General features: G+C 50.5%; 1 protein-coding gene and 1 long non-coding RNA gene across 2 annotated transcripts in view; both read right to left on the bottom strand.

Annotated features, from left to right (window-relative positions):
* GASK1A (golgi associated kinase 1A) overlaps positions 1-19,037 on the bottom strand; it is a 32,309-nt gene that overhangs the window by 2,503 nt on the left and 10,769 nt on the right. The window contains exons 2-3 of the mRNA XM_067291434.1: positions 10,757-12,103; positions 377-499 (exon numbers count right to left, since the gene is read on the bottom strand). Coding sequence (XP_067147535.1) covers positions 377-499; positions 10,757-11,860 — 1,227 coding nt within the window. The 5' untranslated portion in view covers positions 11,861-12,103. The remainder of the gene's footprint in view (positions 1-376; positions 500-10,756; positions 12,104-19,037) is intronic.
* LOC136991287 (uncharacterized) lies at positions 4,100-6,911 on the bottom strand. Its single transcript, XR_010883466.1, has 2 exons — positions 6,221-6,911; positions 4,100-4,910 (listed from the first exon to the last, which is right to left on the bottom strand). It is a non-coding gene; the product is annotated as an uncharacterized lncRNA (long non-coding RNA).

Raw genomic sequence — 19,037 nt, 5'->3', positions numbered from 1 at the left:
ATCTCTTGCAGGTCTCCATGCTGCGCAGCCGGTTATTGCACGTAGTGCAGTGCTCATTTTTGCACATCTGTGACTCAGCTGCCACATGTTATTCCTCTTGCCTTTCCCATTTTATGGGGTTTATTAGTGTCTAGGGACAACACTCATTAGCAGTCCACTGCTCGCTCTCACAGTAGGAAAAAACTCTTATTGTCTGGGCAACGGCCTGGTGACCCTCACAGCATGATGCTGAAGATACACCGGCTCCGCCTGGCGCCTCGGTCACATGTAGCCCCTCGGATCTTGCCCAAGGGAGATAATTTTGCTCTGCTTGCTGCGCCGGCAGCAGCGGGGCACCAGGGGAAGGAAGGGTGGCGCAAAGGCTGGGGTGCTCTACCAGGATGTGGACCAAGGCCAGCTCCACGGGGTTTTGGCACTTGTCGTGGAGCCTTTCCTCCACGCAGGGCTCCGACGGCTCCGGCTGAAATCCGCAGCAGTAGCGGTCCAGGCGATCATGCACCTGTGGGAGACACGTGGGGACCTGAGCGGCCGCGGGAGCTCAGGGCAAGGGCGTCACATTGCTTTTCGCACATGGAGCGCCTCTTGTGCAGAAGAAAATACGAAGTTTCTAAGAAATCTCACTAGTCATTAAATGAAAAGCTGCTTATATCAGTGAGTGAGCAAGGGGCAGGGAAACATTCAGAAGCTTAGATGACTTGCAAAAGCACTCTGGCTTGGAGAAGAGACTTGTAAAGATCACAGTGACAACCTTTCCTGCTGGGGTTCAGACACCTGCTGCTCACGGTATTTCCACACTTGGTATTTGTACGGATTGATCATGCTTCCAGCTGAAACCAAGGGGAGAAGTACACAGCAGTGAATGTAAAAAAAAAAAAAAAAAGTAAGAAAGAAAGAAATAAAAAGAAATAAAAAGAAAAACAGGAGAATCTAATTTTTGAAACCACAAAGAGAGATTTTTTTTTTTCTCAGGCTCAATCTTAGTTCGCCGGATGATGGTTTCAGCTGGCTCTCTTTTCATATGTGCTGTTTCATCCATCCTTACCAATAATCTAACAGTTCTCAATAAAAAGAAGAGGAATGGAAAAGGATCAGTAAGAGAAAAAGCAATTTATGCTTTATACAGAGCACACATGATAGTTAAGTTAGGCCATGAGAACTTGTTTTAACTACATTTGCATGTAATTATTTGCAGGCACTGTTAAACCTCCTTGTCGCTGAGGCTGTCAAGCAAAATGCAAGCGCTGTCCTTCTCCCACACCAAAGCCCTGCAGAAACGCTGGTGCTGCTTGGAGGCTCTCTGTATTTCAGGTGTTATTCAGGTGCGGGACAGCACTGCCTACCTGTCCCTGCTTCTTCCTGTGCATCAGCTGTTGCCAAAGACTCTTGAATTTGAAAATCTTTGAATTTACTGAGTGAGAGGGTGTGATTTAGATTATTCCTCCTGCTTTTGGACCCAGAGTTATCAGCATCCCTGCTAGGAACAACCCTGCACCAGCAATACAGGCATTCGCTGCTGGAAGGAACACAAGACAGAGACATCTGGCAGTAATTAAAATATTGGACATTGATATCCAAAGCCTAAGGGCTGCCCCCCCCCCGAGGAGACCTGTAAAAGAAGCGGGGGGGAAGGTTCATCCCAGAGATTGTTATGAATTTCCAGGAAACGCGAGCCTGCGCTCAAGTGTTTCGGAGCAACACCCAGCGGAGGCAGTCAGCTGCTCAGGAAGTGAGACAGCCCCTGACGGGAGAGCTGGGGGAAACTTCTGCCAACCAAGCCCTGCTCTGAATGTTTGCTGGCGGCATCTCATCCTCGCAGCATGTGTTGCTGGAAAAAGTCCTCTGGCTCCGGTACTCGGCTTTGGACCACTGCTAATTTTGCTGCTGTTGCTGGCCAAAAGATGAATGGGGCTGCTAATGCAGGACTTTGCACCCATCGATGCCAGAGCAGAGCCTCCAGCGCCCCTGTCCACACCACGCACCTGCTCGCTCCAGCCCCCTTGTACAGCACTTCCACCCATGCCCTTGGGGGACAGAAGGGGAGCCCACTTTAAAACAAGGCTCATCAAGACCCAGCTTTAATGACCCTGCCTTGATAGCCATTAAGCTTCGTTACCTTTGTCAGAAGAAGCCACTGGATCTTCTCTGTTGACCTGTGGGGCAGATGGGCAGCTGTCCTCTGTCAGACACCCTTCGCCATGGCTGTGGGCGAGAGCTGCCATGGCTGGGTGTATTTATATATATATATATATATATATATATATATATGTATATATATATATAAAAATACACACACACACACACACACACACACACACACACATATGTATATGTCCTGCAGACTCATTACACTTTCCTGACACAGGCCCAGTGTGGCAAAGGTGAGGCAAGCTCCCCAGGAGGGAGAGACCTCGGCCAATTTTGGGTGAGGCTGCCAAGCTGCCCAGTTGCAGTGCAAAGGCATATGGCTCACTCGCTTGCTTTGGGTTCTTTCATTATTATTACAGACCCAGGAACTGGGGTTCGTGGTGCGCAGAGGCTCCTGCACCTCTCGGTAGGGCTGGAACAAATCTCAGGTGAGCCTGGGGCGATCTGTGGGTGACGAATGGACGGGAGCCAAGTGATCCATGGAGGCCTCCTATTCATCTCACCCTGATAATTAGCAGAATTTACCAATTATAGCAGGGTTGTGCTTTGCGAGAGAGTTCAGGCTGAACCCCAAACACTAATCAAGCACTGGGAAAGATGGTGCAGGAAACACAAATTTTGATTTCCCTACCCATTATATTCCTAACTCTTTCAGAAGCAAGATTAGTCCCCCACCAGAGCACCTTAACAAATCCATGTATTTCCTGATGTATAATGAAGCACTCAAGTCAATATTTCTCCTCTAGTAGACTCAACAGTTAAAGTACTAGCATCTTTTGACAGGAAAAAACATTGAAATGAAAGAAAACATCACATTTCTTTCATGCATTTCCTTTGTCTTGGTACTGGAAAGCTCAGCACACCAGTTTCTCTCACCCGCTATGTTGTTTTCCATCATAGTAGAATTAATAGACTGTACAGAGCATAAGGAAAATCTGAGATGATTTAGGGAGACCTCACATGTGCTCATGCAGCAGAAAGATGGAAATTCTGCGTATTCATGGAGGGACTGTGCAGAAACCCATGGCTGTTATGGGATGTTGTTATGGGTCTCCACCTTTTGGGCCCGGTTCCCAATGAAATAGCCTAACTCCTTTCTGCAAAAAACCACGAGGCTGTGGACATCTGAAGACCCTGAACCGCAACCTGAGACACTGCACAGGAGGAAGGAGATGTTGTGATAATGGTGATATGGTTATGGTAATAAGTCAAGACTTTCATAGCACCACTTTGACATTTGACAACACTCATGACAATGGGAGGCAGGGAATAGCTGGCTGAAGGGCATCACAGAAGTACTCAGGTAAGAAAGAGACGGGGCGCAGTCTGCACAAAGCAGGGCATTGCAGGCATCAGCTGCAGAACCCAATCTGGTGCCTTGAACAAGCTTTCCATTCTCCTGTCTCAGAGAGGTGAGGGAAACAATTCCTTTATTAATTACAAAAACTGTTAACTCAGCAGCAGGCTGGCTCAGGCTTCTGGAAACACAGGGTGCAAGCTCAGTGCCTAGCCATATGTGCTACAGAAATGATTCCCTGCTTCTATTACTTTACATTAACATAACCACACACACAGACTGCTTTTTTGTCCCTTCCTCTTCTTTTCTGAAGGTGGATCCCCACTTTGACCATGTGTCCATTAAAAAACAACCGCCCTGCCCTGGCTGGTTCATGTGCCAGCCACCTTGTGTGCCTAGCTGGATATGTAATGACTGCTTCTTCCCACCCACTGGGATGTGAGCGTTCATCCACTGCTTTGGGGCTGGTTTAGGGAAACCAAGAAAGCTGTATGTTAGACCAGCAGAGGTATAAGGTGGAGGCTGAATGTGGTGTCCAAGATGAGTCCCCAGAAGATGGATTATCTAATTGTTGAGATGTTGAGAGCATCTCTGATGTGTTGACTAACTCTTCCTCCCCTTGACTCTCCCTGTGTCATTTATATTCATTTATACTCATCAGAGCAGAAATGGCTTTAATGAATGGTACAATAGATCTTACTGCTATAAAAAAAAGATATGTGGCACACCGTCTTCCAACCAATGAGCTCAAAGCCCATCATAAGCATCACCGATTTAAGCCCTTCTTCGTGCAGTGAAATAGGGCAATATCCTATGGATAGGGAAAACAGAGCCCTGAGCCAAGGTCCCAGAGGCTAACTGGGACTAGAACCAGTTCTCCCAGTGCCGAGAGCTACTTCTCCCAACTTTCTTCTGGAAAGGAAACATTGGAAAGTACAATACAAAACCACATAAAGAGAGTCTGCCATACTCAGGACGCAATTGGACCCACCAGGACCATTAAATCCTGAAGACTGAGGACTGAACCTGTAAAGTAGTTAGGGGGTCAAAAAGGTAATGAAACTCCAGACATTTGTTTTTGTCTTTCTGCCAGGTGTAAAGAGAAAGAAGGGAAGGACTAGGTTTTTGCTTGTTCAGAACTGACAGGAAAGCATTCAGTAGACATCATTTATGATTACTGAAGTTCCCAAATAAGACACCAAAAAGTCTGGCTAACTCTTGCATCATTGAAAAGACTTGGGAGCTGGGGGGAAAGCCATGTGAGCCCAGCCTGGGTGGCGAGATGCCAAGGCTCGGAGAGCAGGTCCGAACCAAAGGAGACAGAGCTCATCCAGGAGCCTAAAGGGCAGAAAATCCTATAGCCATTAAAACAGAATTTGGATTAAGTCCTGAGTTTTCTGCATTCCTCATCTGTCAGCAAACAGCTCTGAAAGGCGCTGGGAGTAAAAAGAGAGGTTGTATATTCACCCTGTGGGAAAACAGAAAAAAAGAATTATGTGAACATGTAATTAAAGGCTTCATCATAATTGTCATATGGACAAGAGGGGCAGGTTTCCTGAGCAGTCTCCATTTTGGGGGTTTCAATCCTCCTGGGGCCTCAGTTCTGCAAACTTCCAAGGCAAGGATGCTTGGAAGGAAAGTGTTGAGAGGACATTGTGCTCCAGTCCGAATCACGCTTGGCTCTGTGAAATTGTGTGGCAATCTTTGGGTCAAAAAGCTTTTAGTCTACAAGACAGGATCTGAAGGACAGGAGAGGCACACAAGCAGGTCACAGTGGGGAGAGGATGGCAGCATTACCAGGACCCATGTGAAACTCAGCTGCCCCAGAGCCCCCATCCAGCCAGGCTAGGAGCTTCTAAGCACTGACGTGGCCTGGGGCAGTTTCCACAAGGAAAGCTTTCCTTCCATGGGATGCAGGAGAAAAGGAACAAGTTATCTGAAGAGTGGAGAACCAGACAAGGCACCTTCATACTATCTCTTCACCTTGGTGGGACAAGCGTTGCCTGGCTGTCTTGGAAGGCATTTTTGAAACTTTCTGCTTATTCTTTGCCTGTATCTGTTGAAGGATGGCAAGTCAAGGGTGTGTGGGGCAGGCAGGGAGGGGGTTCTGCACTTTGTTTTAGTTTTGGATTAGTACTTTATTTTGTCTGGATGGTTTTCACAGGCAATTGATTTTGTGGCTGCTTCTCATTTCCACTGAAGAAGTGGAATTTCCACTGTGAAGGCCCTACACAGCCTTCTGGAAAGAGGATGTAATTTAGAGGGTGCACCAGGGGTGCAGAAGGACTTTGGAATCTCTGTGCCAATATTTTTGGTTCTTTTTAAAGTCATGGACAAAAACAGTAGCTGCTTCTTTTCAACAGGGTTCTGATTTTTTCCTGTGGTAAAGCTTTGTAATGAGAGGTTCGCCTCTGTAGACAAACTCAGACATACTGGATTCAGTCTTGGTTGAACATAATTCAGCTGCCCTGAAACGTAATGGGAATTTTGCACTCAGCAACAGTAGGAGCAGGACTGGGACCACATTATTTTAACCTCTTATGTTTTAAGGGATTCCAATGCATTTACCACAGATTTGGACTGGGACCCCAGCCAGTGGAGCAAGGAAAAGAGCAAGCAGGAGCATGTTGTTAAGCCAAATCAAAGGCAGCAGTGGTATTTGAAACGACTGACTGATTCAAAGTTAAAATCAGTACCTAGGAGGTGAATGCCGCCACCATTGCCTGACGGGAGCTAACCGATCCTTTCGGGTCCCACTGAGCGAATAACCATACTCACAGTAAGCCGTGTGCTCTCTCTGGGAAATTATTCTTGGCAGCAAATTTTTCTGCCTGTGCTGAAGGGCCGAGAGACTGGTTTGAGGCATGGTCTGAGTTTAAGACAGAGGAGCCGTCTTTGTGCGGAGGGGGTGGAGGATCACAGTCAGCGCCGCTGGTGACTGGGGAGGGATCTGCAGCCCCTGTGTGCTCAGGGTCCTACCGATGACAGGGGTATTTCCTTATGGCAAAGACTGAGAGAAATTAGTAAAGAATAAGCTGAATTTTATGACCCTCTTGTAGAAAACAATAAAGATTTCAATGCTTGGCTCAGAGCTGTACAGGAGAGTTCAAAATTCACAGCTTCTCATTCTTCCTTAAGTACTGTGGGATGCTAAAGTCATTTCTGAAAGATGATATTTCATTTCTATAATAACCTGCTGACTTTGTGCCTTTTTACCTTTATTTGACTTTTCCACACAGGAGGATCCCATTGGAGTTATTGAGAAATCCTGTGGATTGCTCTTTGATTTATCATTTCACTCAATCCTCTGGGGAAAAAGTCTCCTAAAACCCAATCCTGTTCCCTGGGGACTCAGTCTTCCCATTGCACTCGCTGGGATTTTTGCCCGGGGGAGGAGGGGAAGGGGGTGGTTAATCTCATTTGCTGGCTGGTGCTGAGCGCTGCCAGCGGTCGTGGTGCCTTTGCTTTGCCTCCTCCCCCCCCCCCCAAAAGTCACGAGAACACATATTTTAATAGTCTTTTTTTTTTTCTTTTTTTTTTTCTTTTTTTCATTTGCCCTTTCAGGTAGTTTCCCCATATACATTCTCTCTCTAACAAGCAAAATTACAGCCCTGAGGTGCCTAAATGTGCTTTTTCCCACAGAAACCACTGTTGCCTCCTCACAGTTGCCCCCTAATAAATCATAATTCTCTGTTTGTGACACTGTAGTAATCCCTCGTAGCAGTAGGATATGATTTCCCAGACAGAAGATTAACCACTCTTAATGTCAAGGAGGAGGAGAAAAACACTATGGTATAAAGGGGAAAGGATCCCCATTTCTTACACTAGCACCACATCGGTGGAGTAAAAGGGTCAAACCAACCCAAGCTGGTTGAGATGCAGAATATTCTTTTCCTGAACAAGGAGGTCCCGTTCCAACCCCTTGCCGGGCCCATGAGTGGCAGCTCCAGCACGGGGCAAGGAGCTGCTCAAGGATAAAGCTCAGCTACAAGAGAGCAGGCTCGGATGAGCTGTGTCTGAAACCTGCTTGTGTTTCCCCTTCAGGGCCCGAGCACAGACCTTGCTCAGGCCAAGCTGCGTCTGCACAATGCTCCCATGCTCCATGTAATGTTAAGAGAGAATAAAACCTCCATCTCCACTACCAAGTCAGCAATTATTAAACCCGAAGCCTCCAGAAAATTAGCATCTATGAGCACGAAAGGAAAGATATTTTTGTTTCAAGACTACCTACTTCAGAAAAAAATTGGACTTGTGCCTTCTTGTGCTGTGCTGAGAGATGGAGGAAAGCTTTCAAATGGCAAGGCTTTTATTATTATTATTGTTAGAGAGGTTTTGCCTAGACTTGAAGCCTGGAGAATTTGTGAAACGGTGATATCCCCTGGGCTGAGACTGAAAGCTGAGCAGAAAAATTAAATGGCTCCCACCCACCCTTCTTCGCAGTGTTTTTGTCTAGCAGAGACCTGCAAAGAGAGGCACAAGCCCCTGCCTGCTGGCCCACGGCGCCAAGACCCAACGGGCCCTGCTCCAGCCTCCCTGGTGCTCCTCACCTTCAGCTGACGTCCACCAGCATTGAGGACGAGTGCGAAAGGCTGTTGAACCAGCTGCCTAAAAAGCTGCTGGAAACGCAGCAGGGAGTTGCATCAGGTGTAAATAACTATCCGAGGCGCAGGGCGAGGATCAGTCTGTCCCCTTCCCTTGCCTGCTTTCAGCAGTGAATGCAAGGAGCGTTTTGGAGAAGGACTTTTTAGCTCTGCCTGTTCTGTTGGGTCCCTGGAGAGGCAAACATGCGATGGAGAAATACTTTGTACAAATACAAATTTCCCTGGGGAAATACACCTGGAGGGGTGCCTGTGGGGCTGCTGATAGCACCCATGGCCAGGATGCTGCTCAGGGTAGTGTGTGTGGTTTTCCTGGACTTTTTTTGTGCTTTTGCCAGGTTGCAGGCTGACAACTGCGGGGCCCGAAGCCGTCTGTGCACCGGCAGAAGAGGAGCTGTGCCCCACAGCAAAGTATCTTGCCCTAATTGACCTGGCGGGACCCTCTAGGTCAGGCAGGTAACTCACCACCCCATAGCATCTGTTGGCCTTCAGTGGCGATGCCTTCAGCTACGTTCAAACAATGCAGTTTTGGTCTTCCCGAAAGCATTTCCTGGCAGACCAAATTCAGCATGACATGCATTAATACTGGCCCACAAGCTTGTAACAGTTTGGCTTTGATAAGCAGCTCTCCTTTTTCTTTCTTTTTTTTTTTTTTTAACCAATAAACAGCAACCACCTTATGAAAGGTGTTTTTGAGGACTCAGTTACTCGAGCTTCTCCGATGCCCGATCCTGGGAGATGCCGAGCACCCACGGCTCCCTCCGAACTCATCCCTTTTGGGCCGCAGAGCCACGGCAGGACAAACGGACCTCAGTGTTGGGCAGTGAAAGAGCAGCGCTCGCTGCCCGAGTGCACAGAGGGCTTTTGTCACTGAGCCTCGCAGACGGCTGCAAGACGCTTTCCCAGGACGAACGCCGCAATGGTGAGCGAAAGCATCTCCTTCCCGAGGAAACCAAACTGCTCCCTGGCATCCCATGCCAGCAATTCCTGAGGATGCATTTTGGGCCCCCGGTGCCTGGCTGCGCTGGCATAATGCTGGCTGGGATGCAAGTGGCCAAGGGCCAGCAGCTCTGGACCAACGTCCCTGCTCTGCAGCGCGATCCTCCACTCGAGGAGGACTTTGCTCTGCAAACAGCCGATGTTTGGTGGTTTAGGATGCCTGCTGCTGCATCCCCTTGCTTGGGATGAGCTGGGGGCTTCAGACTGTTGCCTCTAGCAGAGCCCCCCCTGTACAGACCAGGGACTGATGAGGCAGGTTTCTTGTTTTCTGGCCGCCAGCTGTGGATTGACTTGTCAAAAACCAGAATTAAAGAACCTGTCAGGCTGAAAAGCCGATGAGACAGGCAGGAGCCCCAGCCTGCAGGCACGCTCGGCTCTCCCAGGAAATTGAATTATCTGGAGGGCTTTTGCTAATGATCTCAGCAGGTAACGGGATGGACATTAGGCTGTTATAAATCACGGCGGTGCCTTTGGCTTTGATGGATCACCAATGGTTAGACAGAGGATCAGGCTCTGAAATCCACTTTTCGTTGGCTTGCAGGGGCTCACTGCGGCAGGGGCTTGGAGCCAGTGGAGCAGTGCGCCAGGCAGCACCTGCAGCCGTGGGGCAGGTCCCCACCAAGGGCTGTTACCAGCTTGCCGGGCTCAGAGGCTAGTCACAGCCCCAGAGAGAGGATGCAGCCACCCACAGAAACCAGTAATCTCCAAGACCTGCTTTAACGCTGGGGAAAGGCAGGGTCACTGTAACTGGAAGCAGCACAAATGCCTCTATAAAGGGCAAGTCTGTTTTTGTCCTCATAAACAATACTTTAACTTCCACAAACTCATCAGTGATCCAGCTAAAATGCAAATATACACAGGAAAAAAAAAAAAAAGCCTTCCTCCAACTGTTTTCCACTGCGTTTTCATGTCTGGTTTGAACTTTGGTTTGGAAACTGGATCACCTGGGGCTGAGCTCTTCTTTCATTTGGTAACTGCTGCCCGGGTCTCCTTGCACCTTGCTCAGCTCAGGGCCGAGGAAGGACTGCACACCCGTGCCTGCAGAGCCAGACCCCTGTGGTAGTTTCAGGCACTTTTTTTACTCTTAATCCTGCCTGTGACTGAAGGTCACCACAGACTCGGCTGAGTCATTCTGCATGAGATTCACCATCTGTGAGAGCGGGACGATCCTGCTTCCCCACCTACCCTCGCTGTAGCAGTGGGAAAGGCAGAGCCGGTTTCACAGAGAAGGTTTTCCAGAAAGCTCCACGTATGATTCTGATAGTAAAAGTGAATAATTTTTTCTGACTCATGCCACTGAGCACGGTTCCCCAAGCAAACACAGCTCATGCAGTCCCGCTACCTCTGTGCTTGGGTGTACCTGCCTGCCTGTTCCCTGACCTGTGACCTCCAAGGCTGCTGGCAAGCCTCTGAGCCGCTGTTGACCCAGGGTAGGGAGCTCGTCGGCATTAAGCTCCTACGAGCTGCAGGAAAAGAAGGTGTCCAGGTAGAGGAAAGAGAAGAGGATCCAAAGGAAGAAATGCTATAGCCTCATAGGATTTCAGGTCAAGACACATATCTGCTTTGTTGCTACTGCTCATGGAGCAAGTCACCAGCATCTGAGGATTGCCCACCTTCCCCGGCTTCACAGAGGGAAAGGGGTTATGGTCAGACATGCACGCGACACGAGCTGCGCGGCACACCTGCGCAACAGAGCTCTTTCTAGCAGCAGCCATACCTGGAGGAGGAAATCGAAGAGCGCCAGCCGGCTCCACTCGGCGTGCTCAACGCCAAGGCAAGGCGCTCGCCCCGCCACCGCTGCCGCCGCCGCGGAGGAGCCCGCCGTGCCGCAGCGCTGCCGCAGCAGGTCCTGGTACTGCACCCAGCCCAGCGCGAAGGAGTTCTGGTCGTTGTTGGCGTCCTCCAGGTGCTGGACATCTGGCGCCCACCAGATGACGGGCCGTGGCGCGCCATTGGTGTACCTGTAAGGCAGGAGGTGGCTGCCGAAGCGGCGGGCCACAGCGGGCAGGCTCCTGTTCAGCCCCAGGACTCTGTCCAGGTGGAAAGCCAGGACCTCGTAGAGGTCACCGGGCCGTTTGATCAGGCCACAGAGCCCGCCGAGGCAGTCTCCTTCCAGGTCAGCCTGGAAAGCACCCGGGGCCACCTGAAGGCCAACCCGCAGTATTTGGCCATGGGCTGGGATTCTGGTTTTGGCCACCACCTCGCCGTTGGCCAGCAGTTTCATCTTCTGCACGTCATCGGCAGAAAACCAAGGCGGGATCTTCTCTCCAAACCGCAGACTACCCTCCCATGGGGCGCCGGGGGAGTGGCCCGGCGTTTCCGGACACCTTCCCACGGTCCGTAATGCTTTTCCCAGGTGCGGCTCCAGAGGGTGCGGGGAGGGTCCGGCTGCCTGCCTCCGGCCAGCAGGGGCATCTCTCCCGGGCAGCCCGTTGTCTGTGCGCGGGAGAAGGGCTCTGGGCAGACGTGAAGGCGGCCGCCCAGCCTGGACATCAGGTTTGCGCTGGCCACAGGGTGCAGAAGCGTTCATAAGGGGGCCGCCAACTGCCGGCTTGCCGCCCCGCGAGCATCCTTTCTTCCCGGGAAGCGAGGGGGAAGAGGAAGGAGCTGCCAGCTGCTGCTGGAGGCCACGGAGAGGAGCGCCATCCTCTACGTTCTGCTGGCAAACGTGGCCGTGATGCTCCTCTTCTGTCTCAGCGCGGAGGGGGATATTCCTGTGCAGCCGCATGACGCCGGCCTCCACTGTTCCTGCAGCACCCTGCCGCCTCCTCCCGCGGGGCAGCAGGCGGCTTGGCCCGTGCCGGCTGCTCGGGTCCTCCATCCCCAGGCTGCTGTGGGGCCAGGGGGGCTCCTGGTCATGGACAAAGCCCCCCGGCTGGGGGGCCGCCGCGTCCTGCCGGGGCCGGGGTTGGGGCGATGTCCCCGCCGGGGAGGGGACCTCCCCGTTGCCGCTGGGAAGTAGCAGGGGCAGGCGGGTGAGCGCCAGCAGGGCCAGGGCCAGCAGGAAGGCGAATGCAGCCGCCGGCGGGTGCTTCAGCCCCGTCCTTCGCCATGGTCGCTTGGCCTGCGGGGCGAGAAAGGCAGAGCTTTACAGGTGGCTGGGGCACAAGCCCTGCCCCGGCTCAGCTCCCACAAAAGCGGGTGTGTGCCAGCAGGAAGGGACCAGCAAATAAAACAATAAAGAAGGTAGCAATTGCATTTAAAAAGTGGGCAGTCTTTTAGCACTGCCAAATGCCCCACGCTGCCTTGTCAGCAGCCTATGGAGACTTATTATGAGAAACGAAGGGGATAACATGAAAGCGTAAAGAGTCGACAGGCTAGCACAGCTGAGCTCTCTATGCCCCTTGGGTTTTCCCATGTTGCAGGATGCTGGGTTTTACTTCTCACCTTTCCCTGCATCTCTGTGCACACAGCTCTCTCTCATGCAAGTCCCCGCTCTCCGCATGCGTCCTGTCCCACGCAGCTGCGTCACTTTGGCCCTGCTCTCCTCTGCTCCAGCCAGACATCTGCAGGCTTTACCCTCTGCACCGAGCCATCAGACAATTTTGCAAGCCGGCTCGTCAGTCTGATATGCTATTAAATGCCTGGCACGGCTGGCGGAAACCCAGAGCTGGGCAGAGTGGCATGGTTCAGCAACCAAGCATCCAAAGCAGCCTCCTGCATGGGGAGCTGCCAAAACCAACCTTGCTCAGCTGCCAAACTCGAAGATTTCTCCTCAAAGTAGCACTGCGGGTGTTCTCCTCCCTGCAGCCCCGACCTGCACCCCTGCCCCCTCCTCTGGCAAAGCCCCTGGTGCCCTTCTCAGCTCTTGCTTCGTCCCCACGCACCCACTGGCACCACATTGCCACCATGGCCAGTCCCAAATATAGTCTTCTCATAGGCATTGCTTATCAGAGGGCCTTGGGTATGTTTGCTTTGGATGAGCAACCCCTCTTTGGACGTGCTCTCTGGGAAAGCTGTTCGTTAAGAGCTTGTTGACTCTGTAGTTCTTTAGTAAAGAGAAAGAGGACAAAAGTGAACAAAAATGTTTGCAGCGTGGTTTATGTCAGCAAGTAACAGGCCCTCCCTGAAGAAGGCAGCCAAAGCGAGGGCTGACCTGTTGCAGGCTTCCTAACGGCTGCAGCACTCATCTATGGGATCACATTACAGGCGATGGATTTTTTATGTTCAAATATTTTGCTTTAAAAACTTAAGGAATGGAAAAAAAGCCAAAAAAAAAAAAAAGCATCAATAGGTAGTGATATTCCCCTGATCTCTCCCAAATGACCTTTTCCACCTGACCTGCGATATGATGCTCCTGTCATTGTGAACTTGTTCCTGGGCAGAGCAAAAGGGGAATTTCACAGAGAGATGTGCGTGCTGCACCTTTCGCTGAGACAACCACTGGCACTTCGGAAAAGGGGTGTGCGCTCTAAAGCTTCTGCAAAAGGCTGGCACTATCTTACAGAGATAAAACAGGGCTGTGCGCAATTCCCTGTCTCCCACTGCCATCGTGTAACTGCTGGCAAAGTAATTCCTTCCCAACAGAAGAGTTTGCTTGGTAGTGCAATTGCACCATTCAAAATTAAAATGCATAGAACCAGAAACAGAAAATATTCTTGTTTTATCGTGTTGGAAAAAAAGAGAGAAAATGGTCCCGCTGCTTTTTCTTTTGCCATGGGCTCTGGTTTGCTGCACACCTTGCCAAGCCAGCCAGCTCTGCAGCATCTGCCCCCTCCTATCCTCAGACACAGGAGGGAAATTCGCAGAGTGAAGCCCACTAAGGGCCTCTTATGGGGTTGTTCTGGTGCAAATCCATTTCTACCACTCAATGGGAATCAGGAAAAAAAATCTGCACAAATTGGTGCACTTGCTGGAAGTTATTCTATATATCTATTGCTCAAGTCACATAAACAAGCCTGGGACTGAGGTAAAGCACTACCTTCCACTTCTCCTGCAGTAGGATCCTCATTAGGCTGAGGATTTATAGAGCTGAATAAGCTTTAAAGAAATAAGGAGACAGAGGAGGGAATGTAAGGCGAATTATGATTTCAGATTTCTTCACACAGATGCATGACAAAGACTACATTTATGTAATGTCTTCAGCATACTCAGCAGAAACATAGCAAAACAGACCAAGCCCCTGGATGTGAACGCTTTCAAGTTCCTGAGAGGGTTTTATCCGAAGGCCGAGAGCCACGCGCTGCCAGTGGCCCCCCTCTCGGCTGTGCAGGCAGCTAACCACTCCCATCCCTGCACCTTCGCATTTGGAAAAAGTCCAAACACATGCCGAGATGCGGCCTCCCGGGGTCGGCCCATCACCGCTCTGGGCGCGAATAGTGTTATCTGTGGCTTGACCCAGCACGTGCCGCGGGCGCTGGGTGAGTGGGGACACTGCCTGCCGCAGCTGTCCTGCGACGGACAGCGCTAGCCTGCTTCAAGGCTTGGTCACGAGCTGGGCATTCGTTTTTGGGTGCAGCATGGGAAAGGGCCATGAGGGACTTGCTCCGACCACAGCGACCCAGGCCCTGGACCTGCGGATCCTCGTTGCTAATGCCAGATGCATCTCATAAGCCTCTGCCTTCATTTATCCTGACGCCTTGGTGTTTCCAAAGGGATGCAGGAGACCTGAACGCGCGACTCGCCCCAGCGTCCCAGGAACCCCCAACACAGCAGCTGCCTCGCTTCCACCCGGGAAGCACCAACAACTCACACTGGCAGCAGAAACCCTCCCAGCCCCTGCCAAAAGAAACCGTGCAGCTCTGTAGGAAAGCAGCCGCAGCTGTCTGCCTCCTTGCCTGTGTGTAGCAGGGGGAAAGAGCTCCCCGTTAACATGCAGCCCCCAGACGCAGGTTCCCGCTTGCTGTGACGCAGAGGGAAGCCAAGGGGCGACGCTGGGAGATCCCTCTGGTGCATCCTAAAGCCAGGAGCCACTTCACGGCAAGGCTGGAGTGCTGGCCTGTGCTCAGCAGCTCTCCTGGTGAGCCAAGGCTTGAGCTTCACATGACCTGGACTATGACCACGGGCAGAGAAAATGCAAACTGCAAGGATTTGCATGGATGCCAGGGAAAACCCGAGCTGCAAGGAGAGGAAGGAAAGCTCAAACCGACTCACATGGTGCATGCGGGAACATCCACGAAACAGTGTTTGAAGAGAAATGTGGCTCTCTGTGATGCCGAAACACTGTGAGGAAGAAGCATGTTTTAATTGCCGTGCTAAGAGGCAGGGTGCTCAGAGACACACTCTCAGCTTTATTGAAGCAGGAGGGGGCAAGAGAGCAAACGCGAGGGTGTAAATAGCTCGGCTGAGCTTCTGCCCTCTCTGGGCAGCCACAGCTGCAGGCAAGGGGCAGCACGACTCTCCTGCAGCCCCTGCGAAAGCAGCCCTTCATGTCCAGGCAGGTCTAACACGCTCAGATGTGCTGGAATGGCAAAACGCACCTTGACGCCATCTGTCCCTTTTACAATAGATGTTTTCAAATGACTCAATTGCATGCGGGAAATTAAATCAACGTTCAAGGAGCTACATTTCTGAAAGCCCAGGTGAGTTTGCCCTGCAAATAGGGCGCTGAAGGGGGCATTCAGGGCAGTGAGCAAAGAAAGGAGGTGAGCTCAAATCACAAAGTTCATGACAAGGAATACACTTCTGTGATGAGGAACAACACAATAAACAGCAAATGGGGGCTAGTTCCTCTTTGCTTTGTAGTTATTTATTTTGGAAGCACAGATATATCCATGGCAGACATAATGGGACCGTATAGCGCCAAAGAAAGGATAAGAAATTGTTTGTAATAAGAAAAGCTTGGAAAAAAGAGCTAGAAAGCTCTGGTTGTGAGAGCCAGCAGCCAGAATCACTTCCAGAAGACTCCTCTGCATGAAGAAACATTTCCATTAAAGGGGTTTTTAAAGCAGAAGTATCCTACCAGCTCCAGGGAAACATCACCAGGAATGCAGGCCCGTAAGGTTGGGCAACCACAGCACACGAGCTATTTCCTAAGCTGATCCAGCGCTATCTTAAAACCTATGAAGCTTCTTGCCCTCAGTGCGGGAATGCTGCCCCTGGCGGCTAAGTGTCCACCCCCCCTCCAGCCCCCAGTGCGGAGGCACCCCAGCCAGAGCAGCCAGGGCCGGGCATCAACAGCAAACCCCCTCAGGGCTTTGGGTTTATGCCTCTTCCAAAGATGCTAGGTCATCCTTTAACATCAGCTGGAGCAGGCGAGCAGCAAAGTCGCCAAATCCACTTCCAGCAGCCATATGGGTTTTCCTTAGATGTCTCCCTCTCAAGGGCTAAGCTGATTTAAGGCAGCTTATAAGAGCTGGCGATGGTGCATTTGGAGTGATTAAGCTTTACAGCTTGCATTTAATTGTTTGTCTCAGAGAAATGCAATCTAGTGCAGCAAGATATACCTGCCGGGCCAAATTTTTTGCTCATGCTTACCTTACACCAGCCTACTCCCATTCAACTCCAAGTCTGCTTTAGAGTGGTGCAGCAAAAAAAAAAAAAAAAAAAAAGAGTTAGCGCTTGGATTAAGCCAGATTGAACGAACAAGCAGCCCACACACACTGTGGGACCCCGAGGCTCCTGTCCCAACACCACCAGCCTCCCAGCTGGCCTAGCAAGGAGGAGGGGGACTACCTTCTCCCAGAAATTTCAGATGCTGCTTGGTATTTTTCAGAGCTCTGCCAGAAAAAAACCAAATTTCAATGCCCTTGCTACTTTTTAGGTTCCTTGCAAGCTCTAAAATCAGAGCTTGCATGCCTCCATTAACATTCATGAGTGCATTTGAAGACTCATTCCCTTGTCTTGATGGTACAAGGAGCACTTGTCTATGTAGAGCAATGAAGACTGGTTTTAATTAGGAAAATTAACACCCTTGATATCCAAGGAGTTGCATGAACTCATATCAAGCATGCACTTAGCCAATTCGTTTTTGTCTGATGTTGCAAACATTGATAGTGGGTAACAAAAATAGGGTAAAATGGAAGGGAACGCCCATGCATTGCATGGGAGCAGGTTTACATCATGCACTAACAGTACAGAGCTAGTGCCGCACATGACAGCTCGTATCCTAGGCAGTCCGCAGGTGCGCAGGTTAATTAGTGCTGCCGAGAGGCACCACGCTGGTGCCGGGACCTTGCCTCCCAGCTGAAAGGCAGAATCTTTGCGCAGCACTCCCTTGGACCACCTAGCTGCTGCAGCCCGCGTGGAGGGACATATGGGATTTCCTCTGCTGCCCCAGCTGCCTGGTGCGATGCTTCGGGGCCTACCATGGGGACCCCCTGCTTTCGATCCCCCTTAAAGAATCAGACCAAAAAAAGAAGCTATTCCAGAGTGATTATGGGCAGGATTATGGGCATCATAGCACATGGCTTAATTATTGCCTTAGACACATTTCTGAGCAGGGGATCAGTATGAGCACTCCTAAGTAGCCCTGGGGGGCAGCAGGACTCCTGCAAGGGTCTGGTTGCAGTTTCTCCCCCAACTACCTGCTGCTTCGATGGAATAATAATTTGCTGCGGGCCGATAGCCAGTGACATCCAACGCAGGCAGCACCCCTAACTCAGCCACCCAAAGCAGAAAGCCATGCCTGGATCACAAGCAAGTCTTCAAGAGCTCAGACACACAGGGCTGGCTGACTCCCAAACAGCCACAACCCAGATTTGGGTATCCTGAGCAAGAGTTGAAGGGGAGGTGCAATAAGTCAGAATTTAACCACAGTAAGAGAAGGCTGCAGTATGGAAAGGACAGATCCTGATACCCTTACTCCTTTCAGGTCATCGCCCTAAGTGCTTCACAGTCTGTCCCTTCAACTTATGTCTATTTAATTGCAATGACCTCTGTGGAGTTAATCCTGACTGGCACCACTGTGAATCTTGGTATTCCCACCTGCATTCAGACACATCCCTTCCTCCTACCTGTTTCCCCAGGAATTTGTCTCTCTGTCTCTGCGAAGAGGCAGGAGGGGACACCCGCACCCCCAAGCCAGCATGTCTCTCCCTGCCACGAGCGCTTTCGGGGGCCTTCCCAAAACGTCCCATAACCCTTTTTCCCCATAGGGCTGTGGAGGCTGCTGGGGGGGGGGGGGACTGAACTGTATCTGTTTTCATTAAACCCCTAAAGCAACCATCAGGTTGTTCCAAGCTCTCCTGGGGCATGGGCTACATGCAAGGAATGTAGCCGACAAAAAGGTGTGCACGCAAGAGCCATACTCAGTCATTTGGGGAATGATGGAAATACTACAGGAAAATCCCATTTGAGCCACAGAACGGATAGCACCACCAGCCACAGGCAGCCAAATGAGCGCAATGATTGCCATTTTTTTAATGTCAAGTCTGTTTACAGACCAAGTGGCTGAAGCATCACTAGGGTCCAAGAGCACTTTGTCTTTCTGTCAGCAAGCTCTGCTCTGGGCACCAGGAGTTCAAGCGTCATTTCTTTCCCACACCAAGCTTAAAACCACACGCTGTGAATCTGGGCAAGAGCCTTACCAGTTTCCCTTTTTCAGCTTTTTTCAGAGAATCAAGTTTTCCTTGCCACATCAACAATAAAAAGAAAAAAAAGTGCAAGTACAGTCCTTATGTTATTTCTGGCAGTCAATATTGCAAATTTAATAACAATCTAGATGTTATAACATTGCAGGAATAGTGTTGTATTTACAAGCCCAGGGTAAATACTTTTCCAAAGAGACTTTCTTTGAGCCCATGCTATAAAAAATGTTCCAGTTTAAGCTATGGCTTCAATTCAGTCTGAAATGAAAACCATACATACAGCTCTGCTTTGCCAGTTTGACAATCTGACAGTACAGCATGTCTTCTCTGGAAATTAGGTACAGTTCCCAGCAGGCAAGCTACAAGCAAAACCCATAGAAAGCCTTAAGAGAGGCACTGCTTTTTCCAAAATGCCAATAAGCAAACGATATTCTCGCTCCTCAGATGGAAATACAGCAGAGCCTGGACTCCTGGAGGCATGGTAAGGAGTCTATGCAGCCTGGCCACTCAGGGATAAAACTTTATAAGTGC

This window comes from Apteryx mantelli, chromosome 2, assembly GCF_036417845.1.
Source record: "Apteryx mantelli isolate bAptMan1 chromosome 2, bAptMan1.hap1, whole genome shotgun sequence".
Taxonomy (NCBI): Eukaryota; Metazoa; Chordata; class Aves; order Apterygiformes; family Apterygidae; genus Apteryx; species Apteryx mantelli.
This window is presented reverse-complemented; position numbering and strand designations above follow the sequence as displayed.